Source organism: Anas platyrhynchos, chromosome 3, assembly GCF_047663525.1.
Source record: "Anas platyrhynchos isolate ZD024472 breed Pekin duck chromosome 3, IASCAAS_PekinDuck_T2T, whole genome shotgun sequence".
NCBI lineage: Eukaryota > Metazoa > Chordata > Aves > Anseriformes > Anatidae > Anas > Anas platyrhynchos.
This window is the reverse complement of record NC_092589.1, coordinates 111492985-111513060: the sequence shown is the minus strand read 5'-3', so window position 1 is coordinate 111513060 and position 20076 is coordinate 111492985. Positions and strand designations below refer to the sequence as shown.

General features: G+C 37.9%; 1 protein-coding gene and 1 long non-coding RNA gene across 10 annotated transcripts in view; one reads left to right on the top strand and one right to left on the bottom strand.

The window, feature by feature from the left end:
• The window catches only part of TDRD15 (tudor domain containing 15), a 45053-nt gene extending 25904 nt beyond the window's left edge, over window positions 1–19149 (bottom strand). The window contains exons 1-4 of one of the 9 annotated variants that reach the window (XM_072036492.1): window positions 19067–19149; window positions 15969–16027; window positions 14564–14644; window positions 5248–12692 (exon numbers count right to left, since the gene is read on the bottom strand). In XM_072036492.1, coding sequence (XP_071892593.1) covers window positions 6712–12687 — 5976 coding nt within the window. In that variant the 5' untranslated portion in view covers window positions 12688–12692; window positions 14564–14644; window positions 15969–16027; window positions 19067–19149 and the 3' untranslated portion in view covers window positions 5248–6711. The other 8 variants (XM_072036488.1, XM_072036494.1, XM_072036489.1 and 5 more) reach the window with 8 other exon arrangements.
• LOC140002261 (uncharacterized) lies at window positions 16044–18676 on the top strand. The gene is made up of 2 exons (XR_011808595.1): window positions 16044–16184; window positions 17641–18676. It is a non-coding gene; the product is annotated as an uncharacterized lncRNA (long non-coding RNA).
• Window positions 19150–20076: the final 927 nt, after the last annotated feature.

Here is a 20076-nt window from a genome sequence, read left to right as displayed (position 1 = left end):
TGGAAAAGTGGTTTTGGGTATTGTAGTATATTGTCTGTCATCATTAAATCACATTATGATGGTACCCTAGAGCTGATAGCCCTTGTAAATTGAATTGTTCCTACAGAACAGCATGGAGATAAGTTAGGTGTGCCTATACTCCATCTCCACTATGTCATCAAGCAGGTATGTGCATTGCTATACATTACCCAAACTGAATGCAGTACAAAGTCTGGTATGGAGCACTAACACCACTGCCCAGGCTGGAGCAAGCTCTCCACAATGAAACCATCCCTCCCCAAACTTATCACCTGAACTAGTTCAGGTATGTCTATTATACACTGTGCATGATCCAAGAAAATAATTGTTATGAGTAGCTAAGGTTGGAACAGATTTGTCTGACCCCCCACTTAGTGAAGGACTAGCTTCAGAGTGAGGGCAGGTTGTCCAGGGCCTCGTTCAGTCAAGGCTTGAGATCTCTAAGGAACAGAAAATACAGAGCCTCTCCAGGCAAACTGCCAGTCTTGTTGGAAATCCTTTGTTTTTTTCTTGTATCTGACTGGCATTTCCCTTGCCGCAATTTGCGTACATCATTCCTCAACCTTCTTCTGTAAAATGCTGTGGCCTATGAAGAGCTTGTTTTCTTTCTAAGTTCAGTTTAGGTCTTTGAAGAGTGATCTAGCCCTATAGCGAGGCAGACTTCACCTCACCGCGCAGCCACACTGCTCACTCATATTGAGCCTGTTGTCCATCAGAAACCCAAACACCTGATACTGGATACACCCCACTTGCTTTTTTGTTTTGTTTTGTTTTTTGTTTTTTGCAGAGCTGCATTCTAGCCAGTTGGTCCCCAGCTTGTACTGTTATACAAGGTAGTTCCACCAGAAAGCATCAACTTTTGGTGGAAACAAACAAAAAAGTGAGCAATAGGTTTAACTTTTACAATACACCAGAATATTTCTGACAAAAACTAACAGCATGAATTAGGGTGCATGGACTAATTTTAATAAATTCTGACAGCGGGCATTAGGCAGAATGGTAGTGTCCAGGTTCAGACTTGTTATTTAAAAAACCCTTGTTCAGCAGCTGCTGTACCTGCAGGCCCCTGCAGTCACAAGCTGCCTTCCTGTCTGATATCCCAACTCCCCAGGCACCTGGAGCTATGCTACTAAGCCTGTCCTGAACTATTTCAATCTCAGCACCTCAGTGCTTATCTCCCATATACACCCAGCTGGAATCCAACTCAGGGCCTTTTCCAGCTTACATCCCTTAGAAGCCATGCACTCAAAACAGGTGTTCTTTCTTACCTTCTAGCTCTTAGGGGTCCACACTTAGAATAAAGGTACTCTGAGAGAACACCCCATATAAACAGCATGGGACAGTGCTTTTTAACCTTTTTTTTTTTTTCCTCCAAAAGTTGCTAGAGAACACAGTAGCAAATGCAAAGAACAGCTTAATTGTTAAATCATCCAACCAGGAAACGTGAGACACTTTCAATTTGAGGGCGTCCAAAACCATACCTTCCATCACCAAGCTATAACAATAAGGTTATTTTTCATTCCTTCCTCTCAAAACTGTTTCATTGTGGATAAATTAGTGAACGCATCACAGAAGCAATGCTTTAGAGTACCTATCTTAACCCCTGTATTTCTGTGCCCTAGCAGCTAAGCTGTAAGACCATGCCTTCTCCCTTCTGTCTGTCCCAAGTACCTTGCCACACTGCTACGCAGCTTCAGTAAGAAAGGAAAATGCTTTTTTTCAAAATGCCATACAATGTGCAGGAACTTTTACTTGTGGCTGTGATTTATGAGGAATTTGTTCTTGGAACTCCTAACATCAAAGCAAGTGATGTAAACAGTGCACATTAGAGGAAAAAATGAGCATTATCTTATCTGTTTTATGAATGACTGCTCACTATGTTGAATAAGATATCTGTAGACGTAGCTCAGGAAAATACACTGCATCGAGAGAAGTGCCCACTTAGATGTCACACCAAGACAACTTCAGACAGCCGGCTGTCAGAGCAGACTCCACAGCCCGCACCATGACAAGACGCAGATGTTCCAGGACACGCTCCAAATGACTCGTGAGTCTGAAGGGAGAACTGCCTAAAGCAGCCAACCTGAAACACCGAGCACACAGGCACCCGAGATGCCACCCCTTCCTCAGCCACCTTATGCTGCAGGTAGGTGGCTCTTCCATCCTCTAGCTCCTCATGAAATTAGAAGCCTAATTTGTCTCATACTGAAGTTTCACCTTTTAAAGCATATAAGGAGAATAAACTGAGTAGGCTGGTACATTCAATCCAACTGGAGAAAATACAAAGTTTATTCTCTGTATCAGACCAAAGTTGATTTTTTTTCCCTCAATTCTTTTGGGTGTGTGCTTTAGTCCCAGAGCTATCAGACATTCAAGTTCTCTTGCTGGAGGTACTCTGCTTTGCAGAAAGAATGCAAAATTAATTAGGGAAAATAAAGGGTGGAAAACACAGGGAACATGACCGGATTATGGAAGTCGTAGTGTCTGCTCCCCTAGCTGCTTCATCAAGGAGTGTTTTACATACAAATGCCTAAGAATTCATTCGAGCAGAAATTGGAGCACAGGTTTCCCCCTGCCCGAAGGATTGTCTAGCTCCTAGACTTGACTCCTGTGGCTGGAGAAAAAGAGACGTATCACAGCTCTTTAATACTTTTTGTACAGTAAAACAGCTTCAAGGGGGGGAATAGCATGCTTATCGCCTGAAGGTGGGAAATGAGGGTCTGAACCCCTGGAAGTGAAAGGGGGAATACTGGCTTAATGCAAAAGTAAGTGAAATTCCATATAACATGGAATGTCAGATTAGAGGAGATCAGTGGTTCCATGGCTTTAAACAAAACGAACATAATTAAAAAGCTTGATCATATATTTAGTGTTAAGTTCAAACTTCTATGAAATCAGGGTGATTAAACACTAAAGAATTAATCAGAATCAAAGTCTGTCAAATAGTGTTTTTGCTCTCACCACCTTGGTATCCCTTTAAAGTAGAAAAAAATATTAAACTCATTTAAACCCCACTTTTACTCCATTTCCTTTTATTTGCAGCATAATAATTTCACAGAACTAGGTCTGGTTATACTCGAGGGTCACCCAGTTGGATTCCTGATGTTTACTGCTCACTAAAAATTACACTGCAGTCACAATTTTAATTCCTTCATTATGCAGATCTAGACATGGTAGTCCTAAAAACCTTCTTATTAAATCTGCAGGAATCAAGATGGCTCTCCCTAAAGTCACTGTAGAGCTGGATAAGTTTTTTCATGATTTTGGTTTCACAATGTTTATTATTCTAAAAAAAATAAATCTTCCTTAGAGACAAATCAATGAGGTTTTCAAATGTGTCTAAACAATTAAGAAATGGAAATGTACTGGGCATTAATGGGAACAAGCATTTCTAAGTTCTTTTTCATACCCAGTCTGCAAATAAAGTATCTATATATCTAGAGAAGCCATTTGGCAAACATTCTTATATCAGACCTCCCTTAAAATAACTTTTTTTTCCTTCTCTGCTTCATCTAACCTTTTACTTTTTCTCTGAACACATAACAGTAAGATCATCGCTTGAAAGAAACGTATGTAATAAACACCTTGAAAATGCCTACCAGGAACCATGCACAGAGCCACAAGATGTCAGTGCAGCTCAAACATGGTTAATCAGGATCAAGCAGCCTCCTCAGCCTCTGAAACATGCTTAGCAGAATTTGTCTTTGAGAGACACCGTCACCATACAAACATCTCCTAAATAAATCTGAAGAGGAATTAAGCTAAAAATCACAAACTCTTTTCACGTCAAGTGAAAATGACTATTTCTGTCATTACTGGGTTTGTCAAAGAAAATGTCACAATACAAAACAGATTTTTATATTCACAAAGTTGCTCAGCAAAGTAGTATGGTTGTTAGCATATTTGGCAGTTTAAACATCTTCCCCAGCTCCACACCCGTGAGTCTGACTGCACCCTCAGTTTTCTGTCATGTTTGAATTAAAGGAAGCATCGGCTGACTCCATACTACATGGTGCATGGTGCTTTCCCTGAGGTAAAGAAGCAAAACTTGTTCCTCCTCTCACTAGCATTAACAAGATGCAATGTCATTAAGTCCTCCTTTCTAACCAAGACAGCTGAAATTGGTCAGTAGAATCGCAACTTGTGAATGCTGGAGTAAGAGCAGTGAGCATCAGAGAAAACTAACAGCCTGCAAAACTAAGATTTTGTTCATTAGAAGATCAGTCTATAAAAGAACAACTGTGCGTTGAAATGTTAGAAAACATTAAGGTAACTAGAGAACAGACTATTTCTTAAATACCTTAAAACAACATTGAATGTGACACTAAAAATTGGAATGCACAAATGGTCTACAAGAAATTAAATAACCCAAATATAGCGTACACAATTAATAAAAACACTGTCTTTTTAAGTTTATGATGTCTTACCTTTTCAGCATAATTTTGGGCAACAGCTGAAATCAGCTATCAAGCTGATTTCCAGTTTGACTCAACTTTAAATACAATACATAAAAAGATAACTGTATATAAGAAACAAGATGATCCCATTTCAAAATCAGCAAGAGGTAGTCTTACTCTAGGGAGTAGTGCTGCATAGTAAGTTCTTCAAACTCAGATGTATCTCACTGTATGGTTATAACATCTTACAGCTACATTAAGACATAAATAAATAAAAACAAGAAAAAGATACCCACTCTCAGAAATCCCAGGTAGGCTTTACGGGACACTGAAAAATGTCAGAGCATTTGAAAAACATCACAATCTTTTTAACAGAGTTCAGATGTTCATCAATACACAATGTACATCTTTAAAAATAATGCAAAATGTTTCCCAAAGTAATTGCAAGTTACTTTGCAAGTAATAGGATATAAATCATGCCTACCTATCTGCCACAAGAGGTCTGGCTAACTTTAAGGTGTGAGTTAAAAGTACAAGAGCAGCACAGAGCAGATGCAGGGTGAGCAGGGCATGCATCTCATGCTAGCAAGCTTACAAGTGAGCCCACAGAAAGTCTGTGCCATTTGTACAGCATTCAGAAGCAAACCTTTATTCAGCAAACTACAGATACAATCTGCTCCACAGCTGCTGGATTAAATGGCAAGGACTGCTCCGTGGCACCATCCCACAAAGGAAGTAGAGATGTAGCTTCGAATTCTAATTCGAATGCATTCACCAACCACAGAGGTCACAGAAAGTTTGAAAACATTCAGAATGATTTAGGCAAGGCATGTTACACACAGAAGATAAGCATTTTATTGTTCATGACAAAGAGGCAAAATAGTGAATACATCATTTTTAATTCCAAATGCAACTGGCTCTTTATCACTGTTACATATTTAAAAAAAATCAAAGTAATCAATGACATGTATAAACAAATGCATAATTTACAGAAAAATATTTAGGAAATACAACCAAATGATAAGCAATAGCTTCCAATTAAATTTTACCAAATCAAAGCATTATTATTATATACTCATATATATATATTGCCTGCCCAAAGACAAATAGCGTAAGTTATCTAAACTCTCAAATCCTCTGACAATTTCTCTCAATAGGTCACATGCACAGCCTCTTCTACTGCTTGGAAGGAGGATGCTGTTATGGCTGAGGCTGGGGATAGGGGAAGTACACACCAAAGAAAGAAGACTGGGAATAAAATCTTAGCAAGACATCCCAGCAACTTCATTTAACAATTGTAACATAACCCTAAAATGCCTTTCTGAAAATTCATACAAGCAATGACTGAAGCTGTTATCTTTATTTTCATTTACAGTATAATCCTGAAAATACTTTCCCATTATCTAGTTTCTACCTTAAGGAGTTTGGTCATCAGACCTTCGGAAAAGAAACGATCATTTCAAGCTAGATTCATTACGTGTTGAAAATAAGAAGTCTTTCAAAAAGCTAATGTGCGATTAGCAGAACATCAAAATCATACTCTTAACAGCTCTTTTTTTCTTTTTAAACCACCTGTAATTATTAGGATCCATTTTGTAACATTAAGTATTGTACAACCGCCTAAGTTAAGACAGTCTATTTTACATTAGCAAAAATCAAATTTAAAAATGTTAGTTGCACATTAATATTACACAAATAGAACTGCCATTTAAGGTATTCAGACGATCTTTTTAAAAAAAAAACAAAACAAAAAAACAGACACTCAAGATGTGCTGTTAGAACCAAATGATAGCCAGAAGTTAGAATCACAGTTAATTAAACCTTAAAACTTTTATGCAGAGGCACTTAAAACTAAGTATTACTTGGCACTACAAAGAACATAACCCCATGAAGTAAATATAGAGTTATCAATGTGAGTTGAGTGAGCTTTTTCATACAGTTAAGTACTTTTTCTTAATCTGGAGCCTAATCATTATTCAAATAAATGTTTTGATGGTATCTTCACACTGTCTTTAGAGACTGGGGTTCATCAGAATGACAAGTTTCAACCAGTACTTCTGATAGTAGATTTACTCTGTGTGAAATCAATTTTTATTTTTTGTATCATCACAGTGCTGAAAGACTTCATAGTTTTCTCTCCCTCCCCTCCCCCCCCCCAATGTTATAAGAACTAAGATACTTTATTAGCGATGTAGCACTCTCTTTCCAGACACCTTTTTTGGAACTTTTATCACAAGCAGTCCTATCCTATTTCTTTGCTTCACGTCTATCAAAAAAAAAAAAGGTTTATTTTTGTTTAGTTATGATCTGGTTCACAAAGAAAACCACCACAATTAGAATTTGGATAATTAGGCTGCAAGCATGTTGATTCAACTTCATCAACTGGAATGGGACAGCACCTACCTGCAGAGTAGACTGCATGGCCAGCAGCAACTAAGGCACAACCTAGATTATTCTCCTCATACAAAATATCAACCTCTAACCTCATTCCAGAGCCATAGTGTTTAAAATGGAATATGAGATTTGGTTTACTAAGAAGCTTTTGAAACAGAAATTTGGCTTCATCACTCCAGTATTCCCCTGTGGCAGGAACTATACCATGTAAAGAGCAAGAGTAAGCCAAGTGTGGTAAGACAGACAGACTTTCTGGAATAACTTTAAGTCTATGGATTTCCGAGCAGGGGATGCTTTTCAGAAAGCCATAATCAATAAATGTAATAAGAACAGACTGACTTGTCACTTCACTAATTTGTACTCTGTTCCACTGTGCTTCCAGTCCAAACTGGATCAAGCAGCTGTTACCAGGAAACACAAGTTCTTCTGGCAAAGCTGGCAAGTCATCAGGAACATCAGAGAGCAGCAAAGATAAGGTTTTCATGGAATCAAATAAGTCTTCAAACTGGACGCTGAAGTTTGAAGGATCAGTAACTGCAGTTGCAAACCCAGAATACTTTCTGCCACTCTGCAGCAGTGTCCATGTGATTGAATTCATCCCGAATGACTTCTGAAACTCCTCCATACAGTCTGTATTAATGGATTTTTCCGGTTCAACAACAGTTGTTAAGAGCTGATTCAAGTATTTCTGAAGCAGAACTTTCCCTACTAAGATATCTACTTCCCAGATATGAGAAGATTCCAAGTATCTCAGAAACAAGATCCTTATTCCACCATTTAGGAGTGTATTTACTACATGGACAAATGGAACTTTACTCATTTTTTTTAACCAAACCCATTCACAAAGCACAGCTTGTTTAGGAATGCTTTTAATCTCATCACTGAGAATCTTTGCATTATTTAAGGACACCATCTCATAGATGCCATAATCTATAAAAAAAACTAGCATTAACCTCTCCCTGATAAACATCTTTATCACTTTCGATCGATACCACTTTAAGTTCCTTTCAGATTTTACCATGCACTCCAACCCTTCTTCAATGTTATCTGCCACAAGTAAACCACTTCTTTGTGCTTCTTTGACAAGCATGACATTTAAATCATTTAATATCTGCAGATTTTTAAGTAACTGTACATGAAATTCTCCACCCGCTGAAGCATTAATTATTTCTGCTCTTTCTATTTGTTCAGTATTTAGATCCTGAGGAGGGACATTTAAGCACATTTTAGAATTATTTTCCATCCTAGCAGTCTGATTTTTCCTTTGACCACCTAAGTCACTCACAGAATTTCCATCTTGAGGATTACCATTTGTAAGCAGAATTTGTTTTGACACCTGTTCCCAACTCTGCATTTGTTTGTTTTGCAAACTTGTCCTGCCACTTTTCTGCTGAAAGCCATCAGAGATAGAATTTCCATCACAAATTATATCTACTTTCCATTGCTCTCCATCTTGCTCTAAGAATTTGCAAGTGACTAATTTATTATTTGTTTTGTTTACAAAATAGGAAGTACTTTCGTTAGTCCAGCTTTCATCAGGAGCACTGTTCACTGTGCTAAGGAAACAATGAATACTGAGCCTCGGCAAAGTTAACAACTTTTTCTGAATCCTGCAGATTTTGGAAAGGCTTACAACTGCTGTATTGCCATAGTCAATAAACTCTACCTCAAAGGAGTTTCCTGATTTCAGAGTTTTAATAACTGCCCTATAGTAAAAACAGTCAATGGCAAACTCTGCTAAAATGAGATCCCCTACCATGAGCTCACCTAAGCCATTTTCATGACCTATATTCACCATGCTTTCATTTAATTCTTCTGCTAGTTGAATTACTAAGTTTTCATCCTCTGCAAACTGAATATAGAAACTCGATGGACTATTTATATGAGAAATATACCCTGCTACTTCAGAATTCACCTGAATATCACGTTGAGGAAGACTGATTAATTTTGGAATATTTTCATTATCCCTTTCCTGCTGACCTGTATAATTTAGTTGTTCAGTACGAGATTCAGAGAGAACATTTACAGTTATTTCCTTTAAACTTAAAGAAGGATGACACAGTGATTGAGAAGCAGACTTTCCATCCAGAGATTTCTCTCTGTGTTCTGTAGCAGCACTGTAAGGTTTTAGAAAACCTGGTTCTTCACTGCCCTCTGAAGTTACCGGCTTTGAAGACCCACAACACTGGTTTTGTGTTCTACGTGTAATTTGCTCTTCATCTCCAAAATTCTCTCCATTATCTGCCTGGTAATACTCATTGTCTACTTGAAATTCCAGTTTATTTTTCAATTGAATCCTTTCAGGACTTTCAAAACTTACTTCACCGTTATTTTCTACATACTGTATCACTTCATAACTTCCAACAAATTGTTCTGTATAATTTGTCACGTAAGCCAATTCTTCCAATAGTTTTTCTTCAACTTTCTGACCTACATGGAGCTGTCCATCATACAACTCGACAACAATCTGGCCATCTGATTCTCTGGATACAATTACAGCTTTCAGCAACTTACCAAGGAAAGTTTCCTCAAACCATCTAATAACTCTTGCTGGAAATTTTGTGTCCTTAAGATCAGACAGACAGCATTTAATGGCTTGCATGGGTGTGAGTATTAGGTCAGTGGCAGAGTCTGGAATAGGCATCAATTGGTCTGTCTCTACCATATGCTTATTTCCAAAATCCACAAAGTCAGCACATAGATAGGATGTTGATCCCACAGGAGAAACCAAAGCTCTATAAAACTGACCATCTTCAAAATATCTGGCTATACATAATCGCGTACTGATGGTATCATATTTTGCATGATTTGCCATCTTACTGATTTCAGTTACATTTCGCGACAATGCCTCTATAGTTGCACTGTTTCGATTAAGCTGGCAATAGAATTTTGAAGGGCTATGTATGTGAGTTATATAAACCTCCTCCTCACTCCCAATTTCTACATTAAAAGATGAGTAATAAAAACTGTACATGGAACCCAAAGGTGCAAGTCTTTGCAATCCAATACATTCAGACTGGTTGAGTCCACATTCCCTGAGAAAGCCCTCCGGACTAATAAACGGAGTCTGTAAGTCAACTATATTGCATAAACAGTTTGGACGTAAAAGAACTAGAGCATAGACAGTGCAAGTCAGTGGTCCTCCAGCAGCAGAAATGAAGTCGTTAAAAAGTCTACACTTTTCTTCAGACCAATTAAGTGCATCAGTTTGTAAGGGTACATTTTTAAGTGCGCACTGAAAGGCTTGACTTTCAAGAGTTAGGAAATCTGGAAGGACAGCTTGAAGATCATTAAGTAGAACTCTTTCCCGATAGCCATAGTCTACAAAAACCACATCAACTTCATTTGTGGACACTTGCTGCAAAACACTTGCTCTGTACCACTTCCCATCTTTGGGACATTTAACAACACAGGCAACCTGTCCGTTTTTGTAAGGAATAGTATGCTCTTTATAGTAAGTCTGGATTTGCTTCATTAAGGTATTTAGCTCTGGCAGTTTACTCTGCAACTGGCATGAAAACTCTGTTGGGGAAACACTGTAAGAACACACCACTTCAAAAACAGCTCCTGGTTTAAACACAAGCTCTTTATAAAGTATTTTTTTTTCAGGTACTGTGACCTGGGAAAATGACTGAGACCTGACCTGATGACTTTCAGAGAGAGCATCTTTTCCAAAAGAGGACGGCATCACTGATTTTCTCAGCCTAGAAGATGCGCTTACTGTTTTTTCCTGTTGAAATACCTGTCTATTTTGTGATACATTATTTTTATAAATATCAGAGGTGCACCGTGCATTTACATAATTTTGCTTTAACTGGAGGGAATTCTGGGCTTGGTGTTTTTTTGACAGATTTTGAGCAGAAACTGGTCTTCTTTCCCAGTATTCTGCATATCCAGCCTGAGCCATAAATGTGGCAACATTAATTTCCTGCAAAGCATTCCTACACCGTGCATTAACAATATATTTGTTGTTTTGCTCTCCAATGACCTGAAACAGCAGCAGTTTGTTAAATACAATTTGTTTGAAGAAATCAGTTTCCTTTTTAACCCACACATCTTCAACAGGAGAAGTGCAAGCAAGTTCACAACACACAGCTAAAGCCGGCAAAGCAGCAAACTCCGGAAGCAATGTTTTCACATCGTAACCAGGTACTGTATCTGTATTCCCAAAATCTAAAAAGTAGACAGTAATGCTTACATGAAGCACTTCAGTGACAACACCCCGATAATAATGCTTATCTTTGCTATACCTGGCACAGCACAGTAATCCAGGTTCCGGGTTTTCAAGGACCCAGTCGTCAGCTCCACAGTGGTTATATGCATCTGCAATACTATTCATCAGGGCTTGAAATTCTTTCTGATATGCACATGTCTGAATCCAGAAGTTGGACGGATTTATGACATATACCACAGAAGCAATATAGTAAGTATTCATCTGCATTTTTACTCTTTTGCAATGCCTTGATAAAGACCTATCCCATTCAGGTAAGCAGTTCTTTGTCTGTTTATTTCCAGTGCGATTTTTAGACGAACTCCAGACACTTGCTTTGTAGCTTACACCGATGCTAGAGATTTTTGTTTCCAAAGGTGGGACAAGTGATGCAGCCGCCTCATTCAAGTTCTCTGGATGCTTAGCATTAATTCCAAAATCTTGATTTTTCAGCGTAATATAATATAAGTGTTTACTGGCATTGAATAAATCAACACAGACACACACAGAAGTCTGTCCTGTCAAGGCCTGTATAAATGTTTTCAGCTGAAGATTTATTACTGCTTCATCCTGACTCCCAAAACAAGACAGTGCACATGGAAATGAAATCATAGGCAGTGACATGAACTCTACTGTAAGTTTCTGAACACAACTAGATGGCACAGTTTCGATATTACCTAAATCCATAAACCAGACTTCCACACATTTGGGCAGAAGCTGTTTTATCACTCCTCTATGCCATTGTCCGTTCTGCCTTTTAGCAGCACAAAGTAGCCCTAAACTATCAAAAGATGTATTATTCTCTGTACTGATAGCTTCATAGTACAAAGACATAGCTTCTGTCAAATTTTCCAGCTCTTTCTGTCGTTCCTGTATCTGACAGTAAAATTTACTCAGGCTTATTGCAACAGTTATTTTTACATTTACTTTACTACCAGCTGGTAGATGTGGAAAGAGATCTGGAACTGGCCAAAAGTCTGATGGTTTCTCTGAATTAGTAAAAGTAAGCAATTCCTGGACTGGACGTTTCTGTTGCAACAACTGTGGCACTCTCCTAAGTGTTTCTGGTGGTAACACTTTCAACATTTCTACAATAAGACAAAAGGAATCTCCATCAATAAATTTTCCTAACTGCAGTTCAAGAATATCACTAATGACCTTTGGTACTTCCAGAATAAACAGCTGGTATGATGTAACAGATTTCACGTGACCTGTAATCTGCAGTCCTACCAGTGATGAAAAATAGTTTATGGCTTTTGGACTCCATTTTTCTCCAAGAGGAAGTATGTTAGCAAAAATCCCACAAACTACTTTTGGAGGCAGCTGAAAAAAATCATCACCGGCAGAAGCAATATGTATTTCCTCAACCACTAGCACCTGTCCAGTGTCTATAAGAAAGGCTTTACAGATGTTCTCTTTCTTTTCCAAAACTTTTCCTCTATGCCATTTTCCATCCGCATCTTCCACCAAACAAGATCCACCAATGTCAACATTATCTTTCACTTTGAATACACGTTGCATTTCATTTTGCAGTATGTAGTAGTCAAGTTCACACCCCACCTTGCATTGACCCTTGAATACTATGACCACGCATTCTGGATGGCACTCTATGTGACTGATCTTCAGATTCATATCAACTACATTTGGTGAAGGAGTCAGAGATTTCATTCTGTCTGCAAAAAGAAGGAGCAAGATCAGCCTGACAATTTTTCCTATTTCCTTATTAACTAATTCCTTATATGAAAGTTGTTTTTAAAATGTTTTAACAGTATATTTTTACAGTTCTGGCTAGAACATATACCGAACATGTAACTGTCACGTTTTACGCTATTGTGATTGTACTTGGCACAATTCTCTTTTTACAAAGATATTCAAGTAATAACTGAAAAAAGTACCTCTAGAGCTGCTCTCATTGCTGCAGTCTGCATTTCTCACTTGAGCATAATTTATCATCAGAAAGTGGTTCCCAAAATGATAAAGAGAACTAAAGATACCAGATACCTTGATAAGGGGAATCACAAACGTAGGAAGGGAAGGGGGCAGATAAGACCAGGAAAGTACCTATTTCTTTTTGGAAAAGTATTTCTGCTCAAAAGAAGTGGAAGGCAATTCATGTCCTTTATAAGTATCTGGTGATCTGATCTATATCTAATAAATTCAACCACAGTGCTCTCCAAAGGAGATTCAGAGTATCACTGTACTAGACCTGCAGTTTATTAAATTTACCTGCAAAAGTGTTTCTAGTGTATTTCTTTCTTTTTAATATAGGAATTACCAAGGATGACTTCTCATACTGTGCTCTTTTTATGCAGCTTTTCATGTGAATTATTTCTTCAAACCAATGACATCTAATGCTCTGATTTACCTTTTACTTCATCTTTTGAATTATATTCATTACACTATCACATATAGCTTTAGCTTATTTTATGTTTTCTTAATTGCAAGGACATACAGAACACATTATCTATGTCTAACATTTCTGCCATGCCCATCAACAATCAGGTCAAATATGTTTTGTACTGTCTTAACTTGTACTGCTCTGTAACATCTGGTTCTGACAGTTTAAATACCCTCAAACCATTCAAACTATGCCCTAACCTTCATCTATAATTTGGTCTTCAAGATCAGTTTCCATTTTCATCCAAATTTGGACATTTCAATGGATCTGCAATTCCACATTGTTTAAAAAGGCAATACATGCCTATAATTTAACCAAGAAACTCTATGAACTAAGCCACTGTTCTAACCAAGTTAATTATGGCAGTCAACATCTGTCAAATGCAAAGACAGCTCATAAACACACAAACTGGGCAAAACATGCTTGATTACTTTTTACATAATGTTAAAAGTGAAGCTTTCCATTTGAACTACAAATTATTAGCACAAGACCTTCCTCATCTTGCAAAAGATTTTTCAACAGAATTGGAATAGAAGCTCTTATCGCAAGCATATATTAAGTAACTAATGATCATACATCTTCAGAAGAAATACTGCTCCCTGTCATTCTTTGCTCCACTGTAAAGCTTACCATCATAGAATGGTTTGTATTGGAAGGGACCTTAAAGAGCATCTAATTCCAATCCCCCTGCCATAAGCAAGGACATCTTCAGCTGAAGGAGGATGAGATGACACTGTAAATACTTGACTTTTCAGAAAATAACAAATAAGCAAACACAACCAAAAGACAAAACTAACCAAAAAAACCAACGCTCTCAGTAAAAGCAGTACCAAATCCAGATCCGACTACACCTTCTTTAAGCAACACCCACGCTTTGCACTTTTCCCAGTAAAAAAAAATAAAATAAAATAAAATGGTCTTTTCTACCTGCCAGAAACACCTGATCATAACAGAGAGAATCAAATCATAGAAGGTGCCATATCTGCTACTTTGCGAACCTCATTACTTCCACTGTTTTCATTTGTTATGTGTTACAATTTAGGCATTTATGTTTTTTTTGCCAGTTATCATAACCCAAACAGCAGCATCACACTGAAACAATCAGATTCTTAAAGTTCACAAAGTAACTTCTTGCTCTTTACTCACCTTCTATACCAGGTATGGCTTATGCTTTCAGAACATACTTCTTAGAAGCCTCAGGCCTTATAATAGCAGCTCTGCACCTCTCTAGAAGATAATAATAAATTCATCAGAAAGTAGAACTCTTGTTCTCCTCTGAACACTCCTCCTCCCCGAAAAAACCTTAAGAAATTCCTTATGCCCAGTTTAATTAAAACGTTAACGTTTCAAAAAACAGAATTACAAGACTGAACCCACCTTCCTAAAACCATAAAAGACCTTTCTTCATTGGAAGTTGGAAAGAAAAAAAGGGGAAAAACAAACCAAAAAAAAAAAGAAAACAACAAAAAACAGAGCCAGAACACTACAAATACTTGCTAAGCAAGGCTGGTCACACAGCTACTCATTTGCTGAGCTTCAGCCAGCCAAAAATCTATTATCTATTACACATCGCTACAATGCGGATTTAAAAAATGTTAAAATAACTTCTAAAGCACAACCGAAGGTAGGACAGGAGTGAAAATCTAAGGGAACTGCACATTCACAACAGCAGCAGCTCTGCACAGGGCTAGTTGACACCCTGACATAAGCAGAACGTGAAGCAGGGCTCAAACCCACAACACACACAACACTCAGACGACTGCCACCCCCGATCAGCAGCATCTTTAACGCTCACAAGCACGAAAGGGACGTGGGAGAGCCGTAACCACCACAGCACGACCATTTCCCACCACCTTAACACCGGAGCGACGAGCGATACCCCGCTGCCACCGCTCGTCCCACACCGACAAAATGGCGGCGCACCCCCGGCCTCACACACATATACACGCTCTTCGGGGCCGGGGCGGGACTCAGAGTTGATTGACAGGAGCGCTTTAAAGGCTCCCAGCCAATCAGCACAGCGCATCGCTGAGGTGCAGCCTCCATCTTGTGCTGAGTGGGGAGGGGGGAAGGAGGTGGTTGAGGTTTGGTTTGTTGTTCAGGGGCACGTCGTTGGTTTTTCTTACGCTTGCTTTTTGCATCTGTCTATCATAACAGTCTTTAACCTTTTTTAAAGATGTCTGTGAATTGTGGGTCATCAAATCTTCAGGAAATACCTTAAGAGGCTTTGAGAGCTTTCAGTCTTTCCCATCATCAAGAATTTCTCCAGAATAGAACTGAGTGCATCTTAATAGGAAGTTTAAATGTCCCGCATCAGCAGGATCTGGTGCATGGAACCTGGGTAGGGCCTCTACAAGAAAGCTGAGCTTTTATTTATTTGTTCATTTGCTTATTTATTTAAAGTTTCTTATTCAGAAAACAAGTTTACTGAGGTGGTCACAACAAGAAACTTGGTATGAAGAACAGTCTTGCAAGTATCAACAGATGTACAGTACTTCTCCCTCACAGTTTGAATGAATTTGTACATGTATAATAGTTTCTAAGGGCTTACCTTCACTTTTTACAGCTTTTTGCCACAGGTCAGGGTTCTTGCGTTGTAGTTTATATTTTCTAAAATGGCAGGAGAGAAAAGATGCTTTTACAGTAATCTAGATACAGTAATCTCCAAGTACAGTTTACAGTGAAGTCTGGATTATATATATTTAATGTGTTATACCTACTTGAATTAGCCCTAAAACTGAGAGTAGTTCTCAATTCAATTTTGCAGGTAAGTGCTCGTGGCCGTGAAATTCTATCTTTTTTTGTAAGGTTTACTCAGAATAAAGAACGTACAGGTCTATCATTGCTACACCTTTATCTTTATAATCCTGGAGAGAATGCCTAGTGTATTCTTGAATTATTATGTTCCCCCCACAGTATGTCATTAATGGCAGACTGCTTTGGAAGAAGCAGTCATTGCTTCGGTCACTGCACATGAATTTTGTGCAGTTTGTTTTGTTCCTTGATAGAAAATAAGGGTATATGTGTTCATTCTAAAATGTAAGGTTGTGTACTGTCTTAAGTAATGCAGTGCAGAAATGCCCTATGCACTCTCTCTGTACTCCAGTCTTCCCATTTCGGCTTTTTTCAGCTACAGGACCTGTATGCTGTTAAGCTGGCCTTGGGAATCTGAGGTAGCAGCAGGGTTTCACATCCATACTTGTCTTCAGGTAGTTTCTCATGAAGGCTTTCCTGCAGGAGGCATCTCACCCTCCCTGAACACCTCTAACAGGAGGTGCAAACTTAAGGAAACTTCTCAAATCTTGCAAATAAATGAGTCTGTAGCTCAAGAAATCTGGAACAGTAATTTTAACCGCTAAGTACATACTGCACTTTTTTCATATAAATCTGTTAATTTGAAAATACTGTTTTATCTGCTGATGTGCAGGTACTGTATTTTGCATTGATGTACTGACAAGGGTTTTGGGGTGTTCTTTTAAGAGTAGTCTGTTTCTTGAATATACATCTTATACTAAAGATTATCATATGTTTAGCTGTTGTAGAGATGGATGTCCAGTGTATTTCTAAAGGTAGAATACTACTATATTTAGCATAGTAATAGATGAATTAAAGACTCGCAGTACTGAAATTTTCCCTTTTCTAAGGTGTTTGGAAGCAGTTTAACTAGATAAATGTAAGTATTTTACTTGGTGTTAGATTATCAGATTTCACATCCATCACATTGGTCTAATTAGGCTGAGTTAGGTAAGAATGGAGTTCATTAGTATCATGTTTATCGGGAGCAAAGGTAAGACTGAAACTTATAAATAAGTTATATTATTGCAAGACTATAGACCTCAGACTGAAATTTACAATCCAAGGTAGCATCTAGTCATCCTCTTCAGTGCAAAGGGAGAGTGCTGCCTCCATATGGCAATAGGAAAGGAGCAATCTTGAGTTTATGAATACTAAATGTTACAAAGAGATGTGAGGTGGTGCTACGCTTTTATCTGTAATTTAAACTGAAGTCAGTGTTGTTCTCATATTACAATCCAAAATTCACTCCTAAAGGCATAGCACTATCACAATTTTTTATTTTGTAAAGGCAGCAATATCTACACCCTTTCTTACTTAAATTACAGTGGCGATGGCAGCTGTAATATAATAATCTTAGGGCTAGAACAGTCAGAAATGGATTCTTTCAGCATGACTGAGCTTAAAAACTGTGTGCCACTTCCCTGCAGAGTGCCTTAACCATGTGCAGTTATGCATGGTGGAATGCAGTTTGTCCCTCCTTTTTGAAGTTGTGCCACTGTGGCTGGGAGGAAAGGAAAAGAGAAGATGACTGGACAATCTGTCAGGGCAGATTAGATGATGTAGCTTTCTCACCTTTATTCTGGGAAGGAAGAACAGCTATTTATGCCTTTGTTACAGAACTTCTTTGGAATTTTACATTACTTCAACCAGTGAAGGAATTGTCTTTTCTGATATAGGGTGGCATTTTTTGATAGCTCTTTGGTTTGCTTTGGTATAATTTTTTTTTTCCTATACTTGGTATCTACATTGAAAAGTGTCAGGTGTACATAAAACATTTCAAAATCTCAAAAATTAGCTCCTCCAATAACATTTCTGAGATGTGAAGTGTCACTGGAGGCCTTTGTAAGCATTCAGAAAGCATATAATGGCCAAAAGCAGAAATAACAGTATTGATACAACCCGTAACATCCCTACAGTGAACTTTGAAAAACTTGCAAAATCTACTGAATTTTTACATTTGAGTAGTGAATGTTTTAAAATACTGCTGAAACTGCATGTCAGTTGGTAGTAAATCTGAAGCTCTAAGTTTTCAGTTCTTCCTCTGTTGATCTTTACAAATGCTGTATTGCTGTTATTCCCACAAAAAGCTATGCTTTCCTTCCTCATTGTTATTGTGAGGTAACCATATTTTTGCTGTTTTATCCAGTATGGAAAGTTAACAAATTCTGGTGAGCTTATTTATATCATATTGACAGAAATAAAAGTAAAATGATACAATGTCAAATAATATGAAAGAAGAATTAACGTTATCTTTTATTTGTGAGGCTTTTCTTTCTTAACAAGTCTTGAATAAAAAATGTCTGTAAGATGAAACCCCTGATGTGAGCCTCACGTATTTTGTATATATCAAAGTAATTAACAAGGAAGCACTTCATGTAAGGCCAGAGTATTTGTCTTCTCTTCAGGAAATTTTTGCTGTTACTGTTACATAGGCCCTAAAAACAGTTAAAAAAAAAAATAGAACTTTTCACTAGAAAAGCTTTTTGTGCTCATGGTATGAGATGGCTGTATGTACTCTTTTTTTAATTCTGTAAGAGATGACAATCTGACTGTTTTACTGTGTTCCGTATGCTTTCATGTTGGGTTTCTTGTGAAGAACTGGATATTAGTTTTCCTTGTGGATGGATGGAAGTGTGCTATAAAGAAAGCAAACCTGTTCTTCCTGCTACATGTTAGCACAATATCATAAATGAAGTTCTACTGCCAGCTGTCTGCCAAGAGAGAGAACAATGTTGGGGCGTGAGCAACAGCTGAAAATATTCTACTGTTCAGAACTCTCTCTCCCTGGAGGGGACAGAACATAAAACAATGTTATCCTTTATTAAAAAAATAACACGGATGCTGAAACATTACCCAAAGGATGCCTTGTGGATGGCATAGACGTTCATCTCCCAGTCTGAACACCAACAGTAGTCTCAGTAGTCTGCAGCCTTCCTAAAACACCCTTGGTGGGTAGTAAATGTGGATTTGATTTGATTTGATTTGATTTGATCTGAGCAGTTGGAAAAATCCTGGAGATACATTGCCATCAAGAGGATACCACATAAGAAGAGGTGAGGAATTGTCAGCTTCTCTTCTGTAAGAGTTTTAAAATAAGAGTGAACCTCACTGAATTCCTTGGAGGAAGGGGGGGTAGGAGGGGGAGAGCTGGTTAACCACCTACCTCTGTGGAAGGCAGGAGTTAGTATGGTTTACAAGAAGAGGGGAATATGTCCACAGCTGAACGGAAAAAAATGTTTTAAGACTTCATCCTATACTTAACATTTCCTTCTGGATGATGATTCTGTAAATGACATGCTGACTGGACTGAATCTCATTCTGAAGCACCTGATATTCAGCAAGAATTACGTAAAAATCATAACTGCTTTGATTCCACTGGGGGAGAGGAGGAGAATTAGACAATACACATCCTAGTTTTAATCTGTTTTCTGGGACCTGTCCTTTATTGTTATGATTATTTCTGAATAATAATATCATAGAACTTACTAGAATATATGACTGTTACACTTTTTCATTTTTAGGGACAGTTTGCTGTAACAAAGCACTTTGAAATTGTCTTCTATAGAATTTGTTTACTGAGTTTACATACTAAAGTTTATGGGTGGAGGAACTTGTTCTGCATGGTTTGATTCCAGCCCTCTGATTTCAGAGACTCATGAAGACTTGAAAATAAAACAGCGTTTATAATAAAATAAATGCAATAGCCATTGATGTCTGTTTATTGTATGTAAAAAAAAATAAAAATAAAAATAAAAATAAAAGCTTTTCAAAAGGCAAAATAACATTCCTGTTAATAGCATTTGTGATTGTCTTTTATGAAAGTGTCTTTGAAAGGGAATATGTAGGTGACAGACAGGTAGTGG